Below are 23,678 nucleotides of genomic sequence, written 5' to 3'. Positions count from 1 at the left end.
ATGGTATCTAAAAAAATAAAGGTCGGAGCCAAGCTCAGCCCTAGAGGAAGCGATTCTGCTCTTCCTTCCCGGCCTCACCCCCAAAACTGAAAACCTGGTCCCAGAACCCCCGCCCGGGGGACTGCATCCCTGGGAGCAAGCTGGAATCCCCCTCCCGTCTCTCTCTCCCTCCAAACCAGTCTCCAGGTGCCGTTTCCCACCAACCCCCTCCGCCGCCCCCCGGGCCTACTCGGCCCCGGAACTACTCGGCCCCGGAACTCAGATAAGAGTAGGCGGCCCTGGCCCGCGGGGCAGAATCTTCGGCGGAGCCGCGGCCCCTCGGAATCAGCCCTGCAGACCGAGCGCGCCACCGCGTGACCTGCAGCCACATGACCCGCGCGGGGCGGGGCTGCCGGCGCAGTCGCTGCAGCCGCCGCGGGAGGCATCCGCGTAAGTGGGGCGCGGGGTCCGCAGGGACGCTCTTCGCGGGCGGGGTCCGGGCGCTGCCCAGCCTCTGGTACCTCGGGGCCGGGATTCCCAGCGATCTGCTTGGACCTCCTCCCTGGGAGGGCGATGGGATTGCCATTGGGGTGGAGGAAAAACTTCGGTCGTGGGGAAAACCCCATGAATCGCAGAGCCAGCCACCTCAGCCTCGGGCCTTCCCACTCTGATTTGACCGCAGTGCTGGGGGAGGAGTAAACGCCCTAATTCCTGAGTTCTTTGGTGGAAACAGGATTCACAAAGCAAGGCCGGCCGGTAGGAGCGCCTCTCTCTGGTACTGAGAGAACACACCTCTCCAGTCCCCCACCTACTCTAGTGATCCAAGATGATCCCGTGACCTGTTTAGTGAGGAGTTGTTCAAGGGTAGAGCATAGCATCTAGCCAGGTGAGCGTCGTCAAGAAGGGGAATGGGGGCCTGGGTCGAGCTACAACATACTAGCCAACATATTATGTTGAATACTATGTGGTTTACAGGCGTTTTCTCATTTAATATTCACCATCATGAAATTTCTCAGGTAGATGCGCTGTTGTCCCCATTTTCACGTTAAGAAAAAACAGGCTCAAAGAACTTGGATCCTTAACCGAGGTCCTGCAGTGATAAATAGAGGAACCGAGATTAGAACCCAGGTCTGTGCCGCAGCAGCGCCTCCTGCTGGGTGGGTGGAGCCACTTGGCCCAGCTTTTTGATATTCCTGTGAACTGAAAGAGCGTTCCTCTTCCTGGCTCAGCCTAGGGGCTTACCCCTCCATCCCAACCACCTCCACCCCTTTCTCCTTATGGCTTACCAATGATTCTTTCTGTCACCTGCCTCTGCAGGACACGATGAAGCTCATCATCCTGGACCACTATTCTCAGGCCAGTGAGTGGGCGGCCAAATACATCAGGAACCGCATCATCCAGTTTAACCCAGGGCCAGACAAGTACTTCACCCTGGGGCTCCCTACTGGTGCGTTGTGGAATGGGGAGAGTGGGCAAAGGCATTAGGGGCTCTCAAGGGTCCAGGTAGGTAGGCTCATTCAGCCAAGGAACTGCAAGGAGGGCTCTGAGGTACTGTCCCTATGAGTGAACAACTCCCCTGCGCCCTGGGCATACAAAACAGAGGACCTAGCTTCCTCTGGGGTTGGTTTTGTTGCTGCCTGCTCCTTAAGAATCCTGGAGTAGAAGAGATCTTGGTTAGGCATGAAAAACTTTGATTTTTAGGCTATATTCTCTAAATCAGCCCTGGGAGCCAAGTGCCCTTAACAGGATTAAGTCCTAATACCTTAAGACATACATTTTATGTAATGAATTAATTTCTCTTCTCTGCACCTATAGTACTAGTAACTAAGCACTGTCTTTGGAAGAATTGAGAAGATAGTCACTCAAAGCAATTCTGTAAGGCTTAATTAAACATAGAACCTAAGTGAAAAACAGTCCCAATTTCTTTGGAGAAAAAATCAGAATGCTGCCTTTATCAGAGGATATTTTGACTTTAGCTCATCAAGGCAAATGTTCTGATTATTTCTTTCAGAGGTGGGGTGGATTTGCCTTAGTGGCCCAGATACTACTGGGTGAGTCTTCAAGCTTTTTCTATATACAGCCAAGTAATAAATATTTTACACTTCATTGGCCATACAGTTTCCACTGCAACCACTTAACTCTGCCCTTGTAGCTCAAAAGCAGCCATAGACAATACATAAATGAGCATGGCTGACTGCCAGTGAAACTTTACCAACACTGAAGTTTGAGCTTATATATAACTTTCATATGTCATAATATTCTTTTGTTTTTTAAACTGTCCTTTAATTTATGAATGCTACAAAAGCAGGCAGTGTGCTAGATTTGGCCTGTGAGCTGAAGTTTCATCATCTCTGCTGGAGAGGTTTATGGGAACAGTATATGCAGGTGCATGTGAAACCACTAACATCTCAGACTAGGACGGGGCTACACTAACATCCTGTTTTCTAACTGTACAGCCAGGCTAGATTGGAGTCTGGGCTTCTGCTGAAACCCCTCCCCATTGCCCTGTCATTTGCAAAATAGATCCAGTCCCTCAGAGTGGTATTCAGGGCCATCGAAGACCTGGCTCCTTCCTTACTATCACACTTGAACTAGCACAGCATTTCCACGTGGGTTCCTTGGACTACTCCTTCTGTTAGATGAAGCACCAGTCAGGGATTTGGGTGGAAGCTACCAAAACCTACTCTGGCTAATTTAAGAAGAAAAGGAATTTATTGGCTAGAAAATGGGGAGCTCACAGGATCAAACCAGTCAGTCCTAAAGGAAATCAACCCTGAATAGTCATTGAAAGGACTGATGCTGAAGCTGAAGCTCCAGTACTTTGGCCACCTGATGTGAAGAGCTGACTCACTGGAAAAGACCCTGATGCTGGGAAAGATTGAAGGCAAAAGGAGAAGAGGACATCAGAGGATGAGATGGTTAGATAGCATCACTGACTCAATGGACATGAATTTGAGCAAACTCCAGTAGATAGTGGAGGACAGAAGAGGCTGGTGTGCTACAGTCCATGGGGTCGCAAAGAGCCAGACACAATGTAGTGTCTGATCAACAACAACACACAGGACTGATGGGAAGGCTAGAAGTTTGGAAAATGGACATGACGAAGTTCAGGGGGAGGACAGGGAAGCTGTGTAGCTCAGGCATAGCTAAGACCATGTCACAGGGCCAGGCTGGTTATTTTGTGTGAATGGGGTTGCTGCTGCCATTCATTCAGCAGATATTTTTCGAATACCTGCTGTATGCCAAACTGTTCTTGATGCCAGATATACAGCAATGAATAAAAAGAACACAAATTCCTGCCTTCCTAAAGCTTAAATTATAGTGGGAGAGACAGATCATAAACAAGTGAATTAGCAAAATACAGAGTAGATTGGATGGTGATAAGAGGGAAGGAGAAAATGAAGCAGGGAAAGTGATAGGGAATGTCCAGGAAGGGTGGGAGTTACAGTGTTGGGTATGGGGGCAGGGAAAGTCTCTGAGTAAAGGCCCTGAAGAGGTGAGTTAGCTGTGCAGATACTGGTAGGATAGCATTGTTGGCAAAGGGAACAAACCCCATGTGCAAAGGCCCTGAGGTGAAACTGCTTGAAGCAGGATTCCTAAGGCAGGCGGGAGGCAGCCAGGGGCCAGGTTATATAGAGCCTTTGTTAGGACTGGTTATTATTCAGAGTGAAATAAGAAGCTATTAGTGGGTTATGAAAAGAATGACCTGGTTTGGGTGGGGCTTTTTTCTTTCCATCTTTTTATTTTTAGCAGTTTCACATATTCAGAAAAGCTGAAAGAATAGGTACCGTTTACCTGGATTCGCCAGTTGTTAACATTTTGCCATATTTACTTTCATCTCTTGTGGCTCATGTTCTCTCTCTATACATACACACACTCCTTATAAGCGACTTGAAAGCTCCAGAGATCCTCTAAGTCTTTTATCTCTAAGTCCTTTAGCACATAACTCCTCAGAATAAGGACATTCTCTTATATAACCACAATACTATTATCATACCTAAGGAAATTAAAAATCATTTCACTATGTCATCTAATACACAAAGTATATTAATTTTCCCTCTAATTGTCCACATTTATTATTTGTAGTTTTTAAAAAATTAATCCAATGTCCAGTCAGGCTTCATGCATATCTAGTTTCTTAATCTACAGCAGTCCTCTTGCCTCTTTATGGGTTTATGACTGACTTTTTAATGAGACTGCACACAAGAGTTTGCTCCTCCAAGGGGAAGTCTCCCCGAACCCACAGGCTAGCCTGTACCACAGCTGACACTACGTGGTGTAATGTGACCCCTCCCCTAGACAGTGAGCTTCTCCAGGGTGGCTGCTGAGTCTGTCACTTCTCTGCATGCCCATAATGTAGCTCTCACATACTGGTTGCTCAGGGAATATCGTGTTGGTAATTAAGTCTGACATTCACTCAGGTGCTAATCACAGTCATTTCAATCATCAGTGTTTTAAGTGCTAGGGATTCAGCAGTGAACAAGACAAACATAGCCCTGCCCTCCTGGAGCTTGCAGTCTAGGGGGAAAATAGGTTATTAAACCAGCAACTTAATGGATGGCAGTTGGGATTGAGCATTAGGTAGGACTTCAGATCTGACAGGTATTCCTAGTGTAGCATCCCTCATTCATTCCTGGTTGCCTTCTGGGCTTCTAGGAGTGGGAGGCTGAAGGGGGTTCATTGCTGTGGCCTCTCTTGCAGGGAGCACCCCACTTGGCTGCTACAAGAAACTGATTGAATACTATAAGAATGGAGACCTGTCCTTCAAGTATGTGAAGACTTTCAACATGGATGAGTATGTGGGTGAGTCTTTGTCTTTCACAGTCTTACCTGATTCCAGGAAAGTCGTACTCCTCGCCTCACAGATCAGCCAGGAGAGGATTGGGGACATCTTGGAACCAGTGACATTTGGTGGTAGGCTCAATTGGTGATACCATATCCTCCAGGCCTTGGTTTCTTCAGCTATGACATGAAGCTAATGAAGCTGACTTTTTGGGCTGTAAGCATTAAGTGATGTAACAGATGTGGAAGCTTCTTGTACAGAGCAGATACTTGATAAACTTACAGAGCAGACACTTGATAAACTTTAGCATATTGCTCCCCCTGTCTCCTCCCCAACTCCATGCCATTTCTTTCTGGAACAAATGGCTGCAGGTGGGATCTGGGGTCCCATGGCTGGGGCGTGTCCTCCAGTGTCTGTGTCTGGACTTTCTACTGTTCATCTTCCAGTCCCCTTCCTGCCACATATACTGGGAGGGGAGCTGAGACTGGTGTCCTTCCCACTGATGAAAAGTGGCACCTTGGACTCCTGTCACCCTCTGTACCACCTACCATCATCTTGTAATGGTTTCACTTGAAAGATTCATTTTTTTTTAAGTGTGGTAAACTACACATAACATAAAACTTACCATCTTAACTGTCTTTCTGTGTACAGTTCGGCATTATATACTTTCACACTGTTGTGCAACCAATTTCCAGAACTCTTCATCTTGCAAAACTAAAACTCTAGCTATTAAACATCAACTACCCATTTCCCCACCCCAGCCCCAGCCCCTGCTGCTGCTGCTAAGTCACTTCAGTCGTGTCCGACTCTGTGCGACCCCATAGGCGGCAGCCCACCAGGCTCCCCCATCCCTGGGATTCTCCAGGCAAGAATACTGGAGTGGGTTGCCATTTCCTTCTCCAGTGCATGAAAGTGAAAAGTGACAGTGGAGTCACTCAGTCGTGTCTGACTCTTAGCAACCCCATGAACTGTAGCCTACCAGGCTCCTCCAACCATGGGATTCTCCAGGCAAGAATACTGGAGTGGATTGCCATTTCCTTCTCCATACCCAGCCCCTGAAACATGCATTTTAAACATTCTTCTTGACTGAAAAATATCCTCTTTGGGAAGCCCTGAAATTAATTCTCGCCAGCCACCTGGTGTTCAAGTTGGGGTTCAGGCTGAGCAGGGTGTAACTGGGAATGAATGGTGGGGTAGGAGGTATAGGGTAAGGGGTATGCTTGCTTCCTTCCCTAGATGGACCCAGTCCTTACCCCCCAGGAGGCTAGCCCACCTCTAGAGGCCCAGAATGACCCTGGCCTGCAGCCTCTGGGCATTCCTCTGTGAAAGGAGATCAGAATGAGGGCCTAGTCCCATGGTCATGAGCAGACAAGGATACCAGCTCAGCCTATCCTGAGTGGCTGGGGGTAGGAGGGCTGGGGCTCCAGCCTCCCTGATAGGCTCTTCCCTGAAAGTGTCTCTGGGGGTCAGGATGTATCCTGGCATCTTTGGGAGGTGGACTCTGGCTCAGCTTGGCATGACTGAGTGCAGCCATGGCCCCACAGGCCTTCCTCGAGACCACCCAGAGAGCTACCACTCCTTCATGTGGAACAACTTCTTCAAGCACATTGACATCCACCCAGAAAACACTCACATCCTGGATGGGAATGCAGCTGACCTGCAGGCTGAGTGTGATGCCTTTGAAGAGAAGATCAAGGCTGCGGGCGGGATTGAGCTGTTTGTTGGAGGTGAGCGCGACACTGCAGCAGGTGTCCAGGGTGGCTGGAACACATGAGGAGGAGGACAAGACCCATGCCTGTCTCCCAAACAGCTTCCTCTCTGTGCCAGTGACAGGGGTCACAGGGAAGGCACAGAGTGGGAGCCCCTGCTGCTTAGAAACTGTGATATGGGGCATCTCCTCTTCTTCGACGTCTTGCCTAAAGTGAGGTATTTGGATTCAGACTCAGATTCTCTCTGTTCCCTAGACAGAGTTTTATGGATCAGTCATGGGAACTGGCTGATCAGTCAAACATTAAAAATCAGACTCATGTAGTTCCAAAAGACTCTACTGTCAACCCCTGCACACTGGAAATAGCAATTGAACCCCAGAGTTTTGTGACCCTTGGGTCAGCCAGTCAGAGCAGCAGAGAGAGGGTGGGGACCTAGGGTGTCCCTACCCTGAGTTGCCCTCTTACACTTCCATCTGTCATGGCCTCTGGAGTCACCCACAGCGGGTGGAGGTGGGAGGCTGAAGTTGAACAGTTTTTTACTGCTCCAGATTTAACCCTTATTTACTTCAAAATGGGGAGGAAGAGGCTAGGAATGCTCATGTTTTGAGATATTATAAACCTGGCAGCCCCTTTCCAGGCCCTGTATATGTTTTATTCAGTGTGACTCTGTCCAAGCAGTGGGACCCAGGACTAGTGGCAGATGAGAGAAAAGTTACACTTGGATGATCTGGGGAGCAGATGGTTTTTGAACTGCTTCCTCCTTAGCTTTCTGAGGGGGTTAGCAAGTTAACAATGTGTGTGTATGCCTCAGCTAGAAACAAGGGGGGAAGGTCAGATGCTTAAAGTGTACCTTAACTGAATGAGGTAAGAGACATGGTTTTCAAGGATTTTTTTCAGACCCTAAGTGAGGAAGGAGAGATTGTCCATTCTTGAAGTCTTGGATCCCTGGCACCGACAGGGTTGCCCCGTCTCTCTTGGGCAGGCATCGGCCCTGATGGACACATTGCCTTCAATGAGCCGGGCTCCAGTCTGGTGTCTAGGACCCGTGTGAAGACGCTGGCCATGGACACCATCCTGGCCAATGCTAGGTTCTTCGATGGAGATCTTGCCAAGGTGCCCACTATGGCCCTGACGGTGGGCGTGGGCACTGTCATGGATGCTAGAGAGGTAAGGGTGCAAGGGGTTCACAGGCCTTTCACTGGGGGTGCTAGACTTGTCTTTTTGCTGTTAATTTTAATACAAGTACTACCTGAATTCACTTTTATTAAAAATGAAGTACTTATAGCCTTGTAAATAAGTACGTATAGCCTTATAAATAAGGCTTATAAATAAGGCTGTTAATTTTAACTATACAAGTACTACTTGAATTCACTTTTATTAAAAATGAAGTACTTATAGCCTTATAAATAAGTACGTATAACCTTATAAATAAGCCTTATAAATAAGGCTAAAGTCCCAACTGAGACCCTTCACTGTACTCTTTCTTCTCTGGAAGTAACCGTTCCTCCCCGTGTGAGGCAAAACCTTTCAGCAGTGACTGCCCAGGAAGCCGCAGGCTCCTAGTCTCTGCTTACCCAGCACCACTAATGTCAGAATATGAATTTGTACCTGCCCAGGCACTGAGGGGGCCATCTGGTTCCCTGCAGTTGGTGGCGGTCAGTCACTGCTTGAAAGGAGCTCCTCCTGCAACTGCAAGATGCTTGTGCTTATAGCTCTGTGTGCAGAGATTCATAAATGTGGAGAAGTGTGATGGAAATAGTATCTTGACCTGAATTTAGTGAGTCTTTCTATAGAAATCTGGGTATCATTCGAATTTTTTGTGATTCCAGTTTCCTTACTTTCATTAGAAGCTTTTTCTCTTCATTTCTGATATATTCAGTGAGAAGCAGCTACAGAAATTTTAGCTTCAACTTTCCTTGCCCAAGTCTGTACACAAACAAGTAAATCAGTGAAAAAGGTTCTGTCTAAAATGAGCTTTTGTGAAATGATCAATGGCAGCAGATTCCTGTTGGGAAACCTTGATCAGTACCTAGGGAGGTCATTTTGCTGGTTTTGGTAAATACTGTGGTTTGAGGGCTCTTCCTGCAAGTGCAGAAAGGACCTGGGACTGGAAATTCTCTTTTTAAAAATGAATTCTGGTGTCCTGAACAAAGAGTCACATTTCTCTTTCTGCCTCTGTTTTTTCATCTTTCAAGCAAGGAACAGTAGATCCTGCTCACAACTCCATGGTACAAGTGAATTACAATGAAAGGGTGTATGGAGAGCTATTTATAATCACTTTCCAACACTTAATATCTTGATATTTTAAGTGTCGAGGGGAGTCTGTGCCTGTTTTACTTAGACAAAAAGCATTACTCTTAAGTCACATGAGCAGGTCTAATACTCTGAATTGAAAAGTGACCTTAGGGGCAGCCTTATTGGGATTCAACTTTAGCAGCCATACAGATAACTCTCACTTCCAAGGCCTCCTTGTAGGCAGTGCCGATTGTGGCCCCTCTTTTTCAGTTTGTCACTGAAAACTCACCCAGCCTAGAAGCCCTGGGACCTAGTGTCAGAATAGTTGGGATAAGGTGTGGGCCTCTGTGTGCACGGCACATCTGTCCACAGGGCACTTTCACAGACGTCATCAGAGGTGCCAGAAGACACAATTGGGTGGTGGTCAAGAGCACGGACTCTAGGTTAGAAATGACCTGGGGCAGGCTACTTAAACCCCCATCACAGAACCCACTTCCTTATCCTAGAATGTAGGGATACTGCTGCTCCCCACTTCAGGCTACTTGTATGATAAAGCACATAGAGGGTGGAGCACAGTGTGCCCTGTGCTAATGACTTACAATGACATAAAAACAGTCCTTACGATCATTTTGAGTAGCCAGACTAGAATTCAGGTGTCTAGACTTTCTGCTGCTCTTTCTCCTCCATCACAGGCTTGTTTTCTGATCCCCAGGTGATGATCCTCATCACAGGCGCTCACAAGGCATTTGCTCTGTACAAGGCCATCGAGGAGGGAGTGAACCACATGTGGACCGTGTCTGCCTTCCAGCAGCATCCCCGCACAGTGTTTGTGTGTGACGAGGATGCTACCCTGGAGTTGAAAGTGAAGACCGTCAAGTATTTCAAAGGTGAGGGTGAGGTGGGTCAGAGAGTAGGTAGCCAACTTCAGATGTGCCAGGAGTGAAGAGTGGATCTAGCTTGCATGCTCTGGCCACTGTAATTCATAACTGTGATTAAAAAAAAAAAAATCAAACCCTCCTCTCAGAATACAGTTTTTTCTTCCATCCATGACTGTAAGGGTCCATTTTTGGAGACCTGCTTGCTCTGAGAAGGAGAAAAGAATGAAATGAAAGTTGGAGTTCTAGGGTAATTTGGTAAACTCCTTGCAGTGATACTGAGCCTCAGGTTTTTTATCTTTTCAGATCTCATACAGGCCTTTTCCTTCTAGTCAAGGCACTGAACTGTCATGAAGATCTTTTTTCTTCTACTTTAAAGAGGACACTCACTGCTTCAAACATGAAAATCCTCATTTACTGAGTAGGCAAATAGGAGTTTGTTCTTTGGTGAACAAATGGCCAACTTATAATGGCCAACTAGTCCTAGAGACTGAATTTATAAAAGTCCCATGGATTCTAGCATTCAATAGGAATAACAAATTCTTTTCCTATTCTTATGATGTTTATCATTTGGGCCCACAGAAAAATGATGATGAGGACAAAATTTGAGAGCTCCTGGACGTTACTGTTGATAATGGAACTCTGCCTCTACCTGCATTAACAACTTTTGTTCTAATTTTTTGTAGGTTTAATGCTTGTTCATAACAAATTGGTGGACCCCTTGTACAGTATCAAAGAGAAAGAAATAGAGAAAAGCCAGTCTTCTAAGAAACCATACAGTGATTAGTCTGTGCTAATCCTGGTATCAAGTACCTCATTGGGACAGGCAGATCTTTCTGGAAATTGTCTTCAGGATGACAGAATTGTATTTCTTTAATCTAGTATGGTTACTCCAGATAAGTGGGCGAACTGTTCTTGGCTCTGCAGCGTGGAGTTTGGTCATGGAGTTTAGCTACTTGTTTGTAACTTATTCTTAATCAGGAAAAAAAAAATCCATAATTTTTATGTCTGCCCCACTGACTAGGGGTTTTTAGCTTTTTGTTCTGTCTCTGACACTGTTCACATGTATACTACATTCCCATCAGTAAGTTCTATCATTATGTGCACTGATTCTCAACTTGGGAGGGAGTTAAGGGCTTATATATATTGGATAGACTCTTTGGAGAGTCTTGAAAGTCCCCCTTGAACAGACCTGCCCCTTATTTGAGAATCACTGTTTTAGATTAAGGAATAAACTAAAATCAGTATGAGGAAGCAGTCCCTTTGGTCAGTAACAGAGGCCATGGGAAGGAAACTATCCCTTACTTTCTTTTCCCCATTCCCCCCCCCCACCCCCACTCTTTGAGTTGGTCCTTCCTTGAACTCAGAGGACTCTGAGGGAGGATTTGGGTGGGTGTTTTCCCCATTCCCCCCCCCACCCCCACTCTTTGAGTTGGTCCTTCCTTGAACTCAGAGGACTCTGAGGGAGGATTTGGGTGGGTGGGGCTAGAAAGAAGGCTTTTTCTGATAAACTCAGAGCCTAAAGGGACCCACCCATGTCACACTCCCCTTCCACAGGGACCTTCCAGCACTGGAAGGCGGAACATTTTCCCCACCAGAGTCCTGTGTTTTGTTCCAGTCTCACTGTGGAACCTCTCATACACATGGACGAGGTCCACAGGGGCAACAGACACTGTCAAATTCAAAGTTCTATTCAGCCAAGGTTATGGGGCCACAGCAAGCAGCTCAGTTGAATTTAGAAACACACAAGTGACATGTTCTACACCCCTAAGAGCTGAGTGCCAAAAACATACCAACTTCTTTTGAAGTTGCCTAATATTCTTTCCCCACATAAAATACCCTATCCTTCTAACCCTCGTGGGCTCCTGTGGCATGGCCTCATGTTTCCAGAACATCAGGAAACACAATGCTTTTGCCCCTTTCTCCTTTGTTCCTTGATCACAAAATGAGTCTACTGCTCTTTCCTCTTCTATGCCTTGACGGTTTGGATGCTGCCTCCTCCTCCCTGTTTTTGTGCCAGTTGGAAGCTGCTGCCACCTCTTTTCTGGGAAAGATCTTTCATAGCCTGGCTCAGGCCTTTCTTTAAGCGCTGTTTTTGGTACCAGTGTTTTACCTTTAGCTTTTATACGTGATTGTGCTGCCATTCGGTTTTAAGCTAATGGATCAATGGACTTGTTTACAATGTGCTATTTTCTATTAAATCCAGTATTTTCAAGTAAAATGTGTCATTTGTGGACTTCCTCCCCCAGAGGTCAGAAGCTGACCTGGGTTGATATTTCTATGTTTTGAGAACAGCTAGTGAGTAAAGCATCACACTCACTCCTCATAGCAGCTCAGCAGGAAGTCACAGTCACAGCAACTGTTGATCTCTTCTTCAAACACCAGAGAGGAAAATAACCAAAATATTTCACAAAAATGAAGTGCCTGTGTGAAAAAATGGTAGGAATGAACAGATGAGCAATAAATGGTCAGATTCTGGCTCTGCTTGACATCCAAATGAATATATGCCTGTTAAATAGAATAAGGCAGACTTATGACCAGGAGGGATGTATCAACTGCAAGGTACGGAAAACAGGTTTTAAGTTTTTTTTAGTTAAAAGTCAATACAGTGGAACATCTTGGGTAAACATAACCAACTGAGGTATGAATAGAAGTTGAGAGACAGGTTTACTTTTTTAACAACTGTTATTAATATATGCGCCCATAGGATTCACTTGTTTTAAATATAAATTCAAGGATTTTTATTAAGTTTGTGGAGTTGTACAATTCCTCACCATAGCCCCTTCCATCATCCCCCACAGCTCCCTAATCCTACCCCAGCCCAGGTGACCACTCATCTGCTTTGTCTCTATAGATTTACCTTTGTTGGACATTTCATATATAAGTGGAATCATATAGCATGACATGGCTTGGGTCTGGCTTCTTTCACTAAGCATAATATTTTGATGTTTATCCATATAACATGTAGCAAACCACCCATTCCTTTTTATTGCTGAAGAGTATTTCATTGTATGGATATACCTCATTTTGTTTATTTCGTAAAGAAGGGATTACATTATAAGTAGGCATGTTAATAGGAAAAAAATCAGAATGAAATGAGAAAGGATTTAGTGATGAATGCTAAACGGAGATGTCTGTATGAACTCAGGATCTTTAAAAAATATGTCATGGGAAAAATGTCTAAAAGAGTGAGTAGATGTATATGTCCCCTTCATGGATCACAGCCTTGTTGTGGTAAAGGGGCTTGCATAATTCAATGAAGCTATGAGTCATGCCGTGCAGGGCCACTCAAGAGAGATGCGTCATAGTGAAGAGTTCAGACAAAACATGGTCCAGTGGAGTAGGAAATGGCAACCCACGCCAGTATTCTTGCCTGGAGAACCCCATGGACAGTAGAAAAGGCAAGATGATGAGCCTTCCCCCACCCGAGGTGAGAAGGTGTCCAATATGCTACTGGGGAAGAGCAAAAAGGGCAATTATGAATAACACCAAAAAGAATGAAATGGCTGGGCCAAAGCAGAAATGACGCTATGTTGTGGATGTCTGGTGGTAAAAGTCAAGTCTTATGCTGTAAAGAACAATATTGCACAGGAACCTGGAAATGTTAGGTCCATGAATCAAGGTAAATTGCATGTGGTGAAGCAGGAGATGGCAAGATTGAATACTGACATCTTAGGAATCAGTGAACTCAAATGGATGGGAATGGGCAAATTTAATTCAGATGACCATTATATCTACTACTGTGGGCAAGAATCCCTTAGAAGAAATGGAATAGCCCTCATAGTCAACAAAAGAATCCAAAATGCAGTATTTGAGTGCAATCTCAAAAATGACAAAATGGTATCAGTTAGTTTCCAAGGCAAACCATTCAAAATCATAGTAATCTAAGTCTATGCCCCAACCACTGATGCAGACGTTGAAGTTGACTGGTTCTATGAAGACCTACAACACTTTCTAGAACTAACACCAAAAAAGATATTCTTTTCATCATGGGATTGGAATGCAAAAGTAGGAAGTCAAGAGATACCTGGAATAACAATCAAGTTTAGCCTTACGGTACCTAATGAACCAGGGCAAAAGCTAACAGTTTTGTCAAGAGAACCGGATGGTCATAGCAAACACCCTTTTCCAACAACCCAAGAGATGACTCTACACATGAACATCACCAGATGGTCAATACCGCAATCAGATTGATTATGTTCTTTGCAGCCAAAGATGGAGAAGCTCTATACAGTCAGTGAAAACAAAACCTGGAGCTGACTGTTGCTCATATCATGAGACTTTATTGCAAAATTCAGGTTTAAACTGAAGAAAGTATGGAAAGCCACTAGGGCATTCATGTATGACCTAAATCAAATCCCTTATTATTATATAGTGGAGGTGATGAATAGATTTAAGGGATTAGATCTGGTAGAGTGCAAAGAACTATGGATGGAGGTTCATAACATTGTACAGGAGGCAGGACCAAAACCACCCCAAAGAAAAAGAAATACAAGAAGGCAAAGTGGCTGACTGAGGAGGCTTTACAAATAGCTGAGGAAAGAAAAGTGAAAGGCAAGGGAGAAAGGGAAAGATATACCCAGCTGAATGCAGAGTTCCAGGGAATAGCAAGAAGAGATAAGGTCTTTTTAAATGAGCAATGCAAAAAAAAAAAAAAGTAAAATATGAGAATGGGAAAGCCTGAAGATCTCTGTAAGAATATTTGGAGATACCAAGGGAACATTTCATCAAGGATGGGCAAGATAGAGGACATAAACAGTAGGACCTAACAGAAGCAGAAGAGATTAACAAGAGGTGACAAGAATACACAGAACTATACAAGAAAGGTCTTACTGACCCCGATAACCATGATGATGTGGTCACTAGCCCAGAGCTGGACGTCCTGTAGTGTGAAGTCAGGTGGGCCTTAGGAACCATTACTGTCAACAAAGCTAGTGGATGTGATAGAATTCCATCTGAGCTATTTAAAAATCCTAAAAGATGCTGCTGTTAAAGTGCTACAAATTTGTAAAACTCAGCAGTGGCCACAGGACTGGTAAAGGTCAGTTTTCATTCCAATCCCAAAGGACAACAATGCCAAAGAATGTTCAAACTACCATACAGTTGCACTCATTTGACATGCTAGCACTATGCTCAAAATCCTTCAAGCTAGGCTTCAGCAGTATGAGAACCGAGAACTTCCAGCTGTACAAGCTGGGTTTTGAAGAGGCAGTGGAACTAGAGGTCAAATTGCCAATGTTTGTTGGCTCATGGAGAAAGCAAAGGAATTCCAGAAAAATACCTACTTCTGCTTCATTACACTAAAGCTTTTGCTGTGTGGATCAGAACAAACTGGGGGAATTTCTTAAAGAGATGGGAATACCAGACCACCTGACCTGTCTCTTCAGAAACCTGAACACAGGTCAAGAAGCAACAGTTAGAACCAGACATGGAACAACTGGTTCAAAATTGAGGAGGGAGTACATCAAGACTGTATATTGTCACCCTGCTTATTTAACTTATATGCAGAGTACATTATGTGAAATGCCAGGCTGGATGAATCACAAACTGGAATCAAGACTGCTGGCAGAAATATCAACAGCCTCAAATATGCAGATGATACCACTCTACTGGCAGAAAGTGAAGAGGAATTAAAGAGCCTCTTGATGAAAGTGAAAGAGAAGATTGACAAAGTTGGCTTGAAACTCAGCACTAAAAAAACTAAGGTCATGGCATCTTGATCCCATCACTTCCTGGCAAATGGAAGGAGGAAAATTGGAAGCAGTGACAGATTCTATTTTCCTGGGCTTCAAAATCACTGTGGACAATGACTGCAGCCATGAAATTAAAAGATGCTTGCTCCTTGGAAGGAAAGTTATGACAAACCTAGACAGCATACTAAAAAGCAAAAACATTACTTTGCTGATAAAGGTCCTTATAGTCAAAGCTATGGTTTTTCCAGTAGTCATGTATGAATGTGAGAGCTGGACCACAAAGAAGGCTGAGTGCCAAAGAATCAATGTTTTGGAACTGTGGTACTGGAAAAGATTCTTGAGTCCCCTGGACTGCAAGGACATCAAACCAATCAATCCTAAAGGAAATCAACCCTCTATATTCATTGGAAGGTCTGCTGCTGAAGCTGAAGCTCCAGTGCTTTGGCCACCTGATGCAAAGAGCTGACTCACTGGAATAGACCCTGATGCTGAGAAAGAATCAAGACAAAAGAAGGGGACAGCAAAGAATGAGATGATTAGATAAAATCACTGACTCAATGGACATAAATCTGAGCAAACTCTGAGAAACAGCGAAAGACAGAGGAGCCTAGTGTGCTACAGTCCATGAGGTTACAGAAAGTCATGACTTAGTGACTGAACAACAAATATGTATATATAAAACTGATTCACTTTGCTGTAGAGCAGATATTATACAGCTGTACAGCACATTATAAATCAAGTAAACACACCAGTAAAAATTTTAAAAATAGTAATAGTAAATTTTTTTTTAAAATCTGTCTTTCCAAGGCCTGTGTTTCCCAGCAGCAGTGTCATCATGCTTCAACCAGCTCTTGTGCAGATCAGGTGGGATGTATACTCCTGGGCCAGATTGGGCCTCTGATGCTACTCAGGGCTTCTTGGAGAAAAGCAATCATTAATGTATGTTTTGGGCAGCGATCACAGTAGGCCTGGAATATTTTGTTGCCAGAAAACAAGGATGCTTTAAGAATGGCCATCACCAAAAAGTCTACAAACAATAAATGCTGGAGAGGTTATGGAAAAAAGGGAACCCTTCTGCATTGTTGGTGGGAATGTTGATTGGTACCACTATGGAGAACAGTGTGGAACTTCCTTAAAAAATTAAAACAGAACTACCATAAATTCCAGCAATCCCACTCCCGGGCATATATCCAGAGAAAACCATAATTCAAAAAGATACATGCATTCCAATGTTTACTGCAGCACTACTTAACAACAGCCAAGACACGGGAGCAACCTAAATGTCCATTGACAGAGGAATGGATGAAGAAGGTGTGGTACATTTATAATGGAATATTACTCAGCCATAAAAAGAACAAAATAATGCCATTTGCAGCAACACGGATGGGCCTAGAGATTTTCATAATAAGTGAAGGAAGTAAAAGAGAAAGACAAATATAATATGATATCACTTATATGTGGAATCTAATTTTTAAAAATGACAAATAACTTATCTATAAGACAGAAACAAACAAAAAAAACAGACACAGATTTCAAAAACAAACTTGTATTTACCCAAAGGGAAATGTCGGGGTTCTTATTCAGTTACTAAGTTATGTCCAACTCTTTGCAACCCCATGAACTGCAGCATGCCAGGCTTCCCTGTCCTTTGCTATTTCCCAGTTTGCTCAAACTCATGTCCATTGAGTCAGTGATGCCCTCCAACCATCTCATCTTCTGTCACCCCCTTCTCCTCTTGCCCTCAATCTTTCCCAGCATCAGGGTCATGGTGGGGAGTTCTGACAAAATGTGGTCTACTGAGAACAAAATAGCAAACCACTTCAGTATTCTTGCCTCGAGAACTCCATGAACACAATAAAAAGGCAAGGTTCGCAGGATAAATTAGGAGCCTGGAATTAACATACACACACTACTATATATAACATAGATAACCAACAAGGACATACTATATAGCACAGGGAAATCTACTGGATATTCTATAATAACTTATATGGGAAAAGAATCTGAAAAAGAATGAATACATGTACAACTGAATTACTCTGCTGCACATCTGAAACTTAGCAAAACATTGTAAGTAAACTATACTCCAATAAAATTAAAAAAATAAATAAATACAGCTAAATAGAAAAAGGTGAATCTATCTGTAAAACCCTTAGTGTGATACACAAAAAGGAAAAGATAGTATATATATAATTTGTATTTCAGGGGTTGGATGGAATGTGCTTAGTTTCATTTAGTAAAAAGTAGCAGCATGCTGACAAATGGGTGTCATGCCTCCTATTAAATACATGTTTAGAAACTGCAGATGGATACAAGAGACTAGTCCACTATCCACACCCAACCCTGGTCAACATATTCATGGCTTACTCCCTTACTTCTTCAGGTCTTTGGCTCAAATGTCATTTATCAGAGATATCTTCCCTGACCATCCAGTGTAAAGTAGCAATCCTGATTCCCTATGCCTCTCTGAGATATTTTCTGATGCTTCTTTCCAGGGAACTAACATCCTTACTGTGATGAGATGCTAGTGAAAGGTGCAGAAGTTTCCAATAAATAGACTGTGTAGAATCCTTGATTATTAAATAATGGAAAAATAAAACAACCCAGTAATTTGGACCTCAAGAGTGGCCTTAACAACTATTTTCCCCTAGTCCTTTCAGTCTCCTTAAAGAGACCTAACTCATAATGTCTCAGGCCTCTAATCCCTCTTCCTCCAGCTTTTCTCTGACCTTGAAAATAGAAGCAAGTGGTAAAGAACTTCCACAGGTTCCCACCACCACATACACCCACCCGCTAGCCTTGCCCTCACTGTTTGCCCTCTTCCTGTGGTTTGTCCCTTGTCCAATCCCTCTATTTGTGCACTAGATCCCTTTTTTTCTCGCCTCCTTGAGGGCATTGCCCCTGCAAGACTCTCCTTTCACATCTACAGCATCAAACTGTCCTGAATCACCCCTACAAGAATACAAAACAAGCTTTAAAAACAAAACTCTTCACCGTTTGTCCCCTCCTATAATAGCTTCATTCTGATTCCCTTTGCAATAAGAAACTTCCTGGAATTATCTATACTCTGGCTTCAATCTCTCTCCAATTCTTTCTTTATTCTCGTATTCCCATTACACACATTATGCACCTTTTGCAACTGCCTCACAGTTCTTAAGATACTCTGTACCTTTTCTGTATCTTTTGTCTTTCATTCCCTTTTCTCTTTAAATTTCAGTTTGGGACATTTCTATTGACATATCTTCAAGTGCAAGGTTCTTTTTCTAGCAGTGTTAAGTCTACCCATGAACCCATCAAAAGCATTCATTTCTGATAGTTTTTATATCTAGCATTTTTTTTCCATTCTCTTTTTAGAGTTTTCCATTTTTTGCTTATATTCCTCATCTGTTCCTGCACGTTGTCCACTTTTTCTATCAGAGACTTTAAGATACTAATCTTAGTTGTTTTAAATTCCCATTCTGATAATTCTAAAATTTCTGCCACATCTGAGTTTGGTACTGGTGCTTGCTTCATCTCTTCGGACATCAGCAAAGTAATTTTCCTTGAGGGCAGGCTTCTGTCCTGGAAACAAATCTCGGGGGTTATTTCAAAAGTTAGTCCCTCCAGCCCACCCCCCATCCCCACCAGCCAACACCAGACAGAAGCAGATTCGTTTGCCATCCTCAGAGCGGCAAGGGGATTGAGCTCCCGGTGGTAAAACCCACGTATGGGTGGGTCCCCTTCAAAGGAGCTCCCAGGAGGTTTCTTAAGTTGTAATAATTTATATGGTATGTGTTACAAATTGCTCCCCCTACTTTTAAACTCTAACTAATCCACACTCAGCCCCCTAGCAATTCATTTAAAGTCTAATTATTGCCTCCAGCAACTTCTACTTTGGGTAAGCAGACCTGTATTTTCTGCATTTTCCTGTCTTTCTAGTTTTTATGGAAGTCTGCCCTGTGACCTCAATTCTCTGGTGGAGCTAAGAAATGTTGATTTTCAGTTCATTTTATTTATTACTGTGAAAATACTCCATTCTTTCTCAAACACACTCCAGATTTTCATCCCTTCCATTAAAACAGCACTTGCCAAGGTCACCAATGACCTCTAAATGATTGCCAAGTCAATTCTCAGAGCTCATATTACTTGATTTATTTGCACTATCTGACACAGCCGATCACTCTGTCCTTCACATCTGATGTGGCTTCCAGGACATCACACTGCTGGTTTTCTTACTTCACTGATCACTCTGTCTCCTTTGCTGGTTCCTCCTCAACACCCTGAATTCTTAGCATTTGGAGTGTCATAAGATGCAGTCTTCAGACCTCTTCTCTCTTAAAACTTACTCTCTTGGTAATTTCATCCAGTCTTACAGCTTTAAATACCATCTATACATTGACTCCCATATTTACATCTCCAGCCTGATATTTACATCTCCAGCCTCCCATATTTATATCTCTCCCTTGAAAAGCAGAATATCCAACTGCCTAACCAACATCTCCACTGAGATAACCATTAGACATAGCAAATTCTTCTGTCCACAACTCAAGTCCTCTGGCAAACCTCTGCTACCTGTAGCTTTCTCCATATCGCCTATTCACAAAGACCTAGAAATCGACTCTGCTGGTCTCATCTTCTCACGTTATATGTCCAATCTATCAGGAAATCCTGTTAGTTTTACCTTCAAGGAAGTACAGAATCTGAATATCTATCAAGATTCCAAGTGCTGGTACACTGGTCCAAGGCACCTGCACGTCTCACCTGAGTTACTGCAGTCGTTTCCTAATTAATCTGTTTCTGCCCTTGCTCACCCTGTTCCCTCATACACCAGACACTATCACACTTCAAAGTCCTCCAAGGGCTTCCATCTCAGAGTAGAAGCCAAAGTTCACCCAAGACCCAAGCAGTCTGCAGCACCACCCACTCCCATCCCACCTCTTAATACTCTCCCTTTCTCAGTCTGCCTAAGTCCTTACTGGCTACCATGCCGTTCTCGGAGTCCTCTAACACACCCCTATCCCAAGGGCCTTTGCTTCTGCTGTTCTCTTTGCCTGGACTCTCTTCTCACAGTGCCCACAAGGTTCACTTCCACACTGCCAAGCCTGTGTTCAAGGGCTATGCTGATGAACTCCTCTCCACTCTTTAAAACTCCAACATCACTCAGCCTCCCCAATAGCCTCCCCTATTCCTTCTTCCAATTTTTCTCCATGGTGCTAATCTTCTGATAAATCATGTAATTTGCTTAGTGTCTGTTTCCTTCCACCAGAATTTAAGTTTTACAAGGGCAAGGAGATTTATATCTGCTTTAATCATGGCTACAGGCCTATTGTGAGGTGTTTCATAAATATTCATTAAATGAATGAACAAATACTAGGAAACACAACAAGTTTGTACTGGAATGGGATTGAAATTAAGACACAATCATCTCATATTTATATGCATTTAGGTTATGTTAATATTAGCTTAGTTTGTTGAGTCAATGAAGGAAATAAGAGAGTCAAGGAAAAGAAATAACTACGCTGACTGTACTTACCAACTTAGGCATCAGATCTCACTAAGTTTTCAATGTGCACAATGCTCTCCAAAGCATCCTCTGGCTCAGAGAAATATGGTACTATTTGGATATGGTAAATCTTCAGGCTACTTGAGTAATTATGCAGACACTAGACTATAGGTGCTCAAAGTTGATATTATAAACAGCTTTCTGACCACAACCTCTCAACCTGGCCTGCAGGCCAGTGTTTACTTTTAATGAGCCAAAGTTCAGGGAACACACTACTTAGCCACTCTCACCAATATGAGATGGCACCACAGTTTAAAATTCCTTGGTCTTACTTACTCAGATATAACTTAATTTCTTCACTTCAGTGGTTTCAGGCAAGCACGACTATCAGGGGTGACATTTTAATATCACATCACAATTGGATGTCAACTATGGTTCAAGTACAGTTTTAAGTGGCCCTACAGTCTTTGGTAATACTGCTGTTCCTGCCTTGCTGGTATCATCAGATGTTATTCTACCTAGCAAAGTGTATCACAGACTGTAATGAAACACAATGAGAAAAATTAAAATCCCAGAAATACGTCTGCTTCTACAATAAAATACTACCCCTGTCATAACCAGTTATTGCATTTATATCATGGGAACTATTGCCACCTGCTGGTGATGCTTATGACTTACTTTAAAAATTAATACACGTTAGGCTCTCCAAAATTCCAGTCAAAATTCTGAAATCCCCTTCTAGATCAGGCAACCATATGAAGGACTTTATGATTATCAGATTTGATTAATTTTCTCTTAAAAATAAAAAGTAGGCATATTAATGAATTTCTAATGTAAATGAGAACAAAAAAAAAAAAGAGAACCCTCTTTACTAAAAAATGACCTTGTTGATAATACTATAGGTCTGGGAATATGGCTGCCAACTGTTTTCTCTCTTACCCATCTCCTCAACAAGAAGGCACGCAGCCACTAGATGCGCACTCATTCAATTCAGTATTCAGCTGAGGTGGCAGGGCTCATCTTCTCACACTAGTGCAGAGCCTCTGTGAGTCCAGATGACCCACAAGTCTGATGAACTTGTCCAATGTTTAATGATTTCCTTATGAAACTGAGCAGAAAAATGACCATAACAGGCACACAGCCTAAAACTCCAGAGATAGCCAGTGTCCTCAGAAAAAAATAGAAAAAGACTTCAACCAAAAAAGAATTTCACTGATTTTCTGAGCCTACCTAGAACAGGTAATCAGTCTTCAGGCAAAAATTTTTGGCTTCTGACCAATACAGGTGCATTAAGACACAATGTTTATGTAATATTACTAATAAAAATGTGATAGCCGAGAGGATTCTAAGGAGACAGGATGACTGAAAGTAATATGTGGTATCCTGGATGGGATCCTGGAACAGATAAAAGTGTCTAGGAAAAAAAATAACTAAGGAAATTAGAAGTATAGAGACTAGTTAATAACACTGTTCATTAAGTGTGACAAATGTATCATAGTAATATAAGATGTTAAGAATAAGGAAATGAAAAAAAAAAAAAAGGAATATAGGTTTCACCTTCCAGTGCAGGGTTTCCAAGTTCAATCCCTGGTTGGGAAGCTAAAATCTCACATGCACTGAGGCCAAAAAACCAAAACATAAAACAGAAGGAATACTGTAACAAATTCAATAAAGACTTTAAAAATGGTCCACATTAAAAAAAAAAAAAAAAAAAGAGTAAGGAAATGGGTGTAGAGTAGATGGGAACTCTGTACTATCTTTGCAATTTTTCTGAAAATCTAAAACTACTGTAAAACAAAATGTTTACATTAGAAAAAATGAATGAGACAAGATTTACCTCAAGTGACAAAAGCAGGCCCTTAAGTTGATTCAGTCCCAAGCTTTAAAAGTCACAAAAGCTTTATATTGACTTAAAAAGTTATTTAGCAGGTTGTTTTCATTTATCAGTTCTAGATCCAAACCTTTTCTATAAAATCAAGGGATGCACCCTCTTCAAAACTGCTTTAGCAATCTTCAAAGGGATCCTCCTCTGCTCTCTCATTCCCATCAAAAGGACTCATAAGGTCCATATCAATTTATGGCAAATCTCAGCCCAACTGTAAAAAAGGCCTTCATCCTGAAACTAACACAACACTGTAAATCAACTATATTCCAATAAAAATTTTTTAAAAATTCAAAGGAACTTAACAATTCACAGAATGAAAATTTCCAAAAATTATACTCATTAGTAATCAATGTGTATGCAAAAAAATTTTAATTGTGTGCCATTATGCCCTATCAGATTGGCAAGTTATAAGTAAATTAAATAAATAAATAAGACTTTATAAGTCCTACTGTCTTTGTGAAAATTAAAGGGTGAAGATATTGTACCTAAAGAAAAAACACTCAGTCGAACAAACAAGTCTTTGAGGCTGAGGACCTGTTGTGTTTTTTTTAAATCATAGAGAAAAATCCTGTCATTTCTTTCACAAAACTAAGACGTCTTTCCTACTTTCAATACATCATGAACATAATGTACAACAGCCCCAAATAACCCCCAGCAACATCAAATTAGCCCATAAACCTAAGAGCTTCTGAGAGGCTACCAGTGAAAGGTATGAAATGAACAATCTTACCCAGTCATTGAGAAGAGCCAGTCTTCTTAAATATGTACTATATGTAATTAGTTGTTTTAATTTCCATTTAAATTCACCTTATTTTTTAAGTTAACTTTAGCTCTTATATAAAATATGCTGAACTGAAGTCCATGTAGATTAAACAAAATATGGGCCCTAAAATCTAAGTTCAGTCACAAGCTTAGGTAAAAGAGGAGATGCTGTTTCATCACTTTCTTCTGCTCACTTTAAGAATATGTGTTATACACCATATAGTTTTTAAATGTGATCATTGCCTTGGTGACAGAACACACAGCAGCAACTCTGC

At 42.7% G+C, this 23,678-nt stretch overlaps 2 protein-coding genes across 2 annotated transcripts in view; one reads left to right on the top strand and one right to left on the bottom strand.

The window, feature by feature from the left end:
• The window catches only part of LOC136158329 (uncharacterized), a 64,184-nt gene extending 63,579 nt beyond the window's left edge, over positions 1–605 (bottom strand). The window contains exon 1 of the mRNA XM_065920127.1: positions 230–605. Within this exon, the coding sequence (XP_065776199.1) occupies positions 230–605 (376 nt within the window). The remainder of the gene's footprint in view (positions 1–229) is intronic.
• On the top strand, positions 381–11,802 carry GNPDA1 (glucosamine-6-phosphate deaminase 1). The gene is made up of 7 exons (XM_065918795.1): positions 381–429; positions 1,297–1,426; positions 4,681–4,782; positions 6,307–6,489; positions 7,454–7,638; positions 9,419–9,593; positions 10,268–11,802. The coding sequence occupies exons 2-7, from the start codon at positions 1,303–1,305 to the stop codon at positions 10,366–10,368; spliced, it is 870 nt and encodes a 289-aa protein (XP_065774867.1). The 5' UTR covers positions 381–429; positions 1,297–1,302; the 3' UTR covers positions 10,369–11,802.
• The last annotated feature ends 11,876 nt before the right edge of the window (positions 11,803–23,678 follow it).

This window comes from Muntiacus reevesi, chromosome 1 (genome assembly GCF_963930625.1).
Source record: "Muntiacus reevesi chromosome 1, mMunRee1.1, whole genome shotgun sequence".
Taxonomy (NCBI): domain Eukaryota; kingdom Metazoa; phylum Chordata; class Mammalia; order Artiodactyla; family Cervidae; genus Muntiacus; species Muntiacus reevesi.
Note: the sequence above shows the minus strand (reverse complement) of the source record. Positions and strands in the feature narration are given on the sequence as shown.

Bases quoted from the DNA above. Each gene is read 5' to 3' on its own strand.
- GNPDA1 (XM_065918795.1), top strand. From the start codon at position 1,303: ATGAAGCTCATCATCCTGGACCACTATTCTCAGGCCAGTGAGTGGGCG. The intron at 7,639-9,418 runs GTAAGGGTGCAA...TCTGATCCCCAG, and splicing joins CTGTCATGGATGCTAGAGAG to GTGATGATCCTCATCACAGG. The intron at 9,594-10,267 runs GTGAGGGTGAGG...AATTTTTTGTAG, and splicing joins GACCGTCAAGTATTTCAAAG to GTTTAATGCTTGTTCATAAC.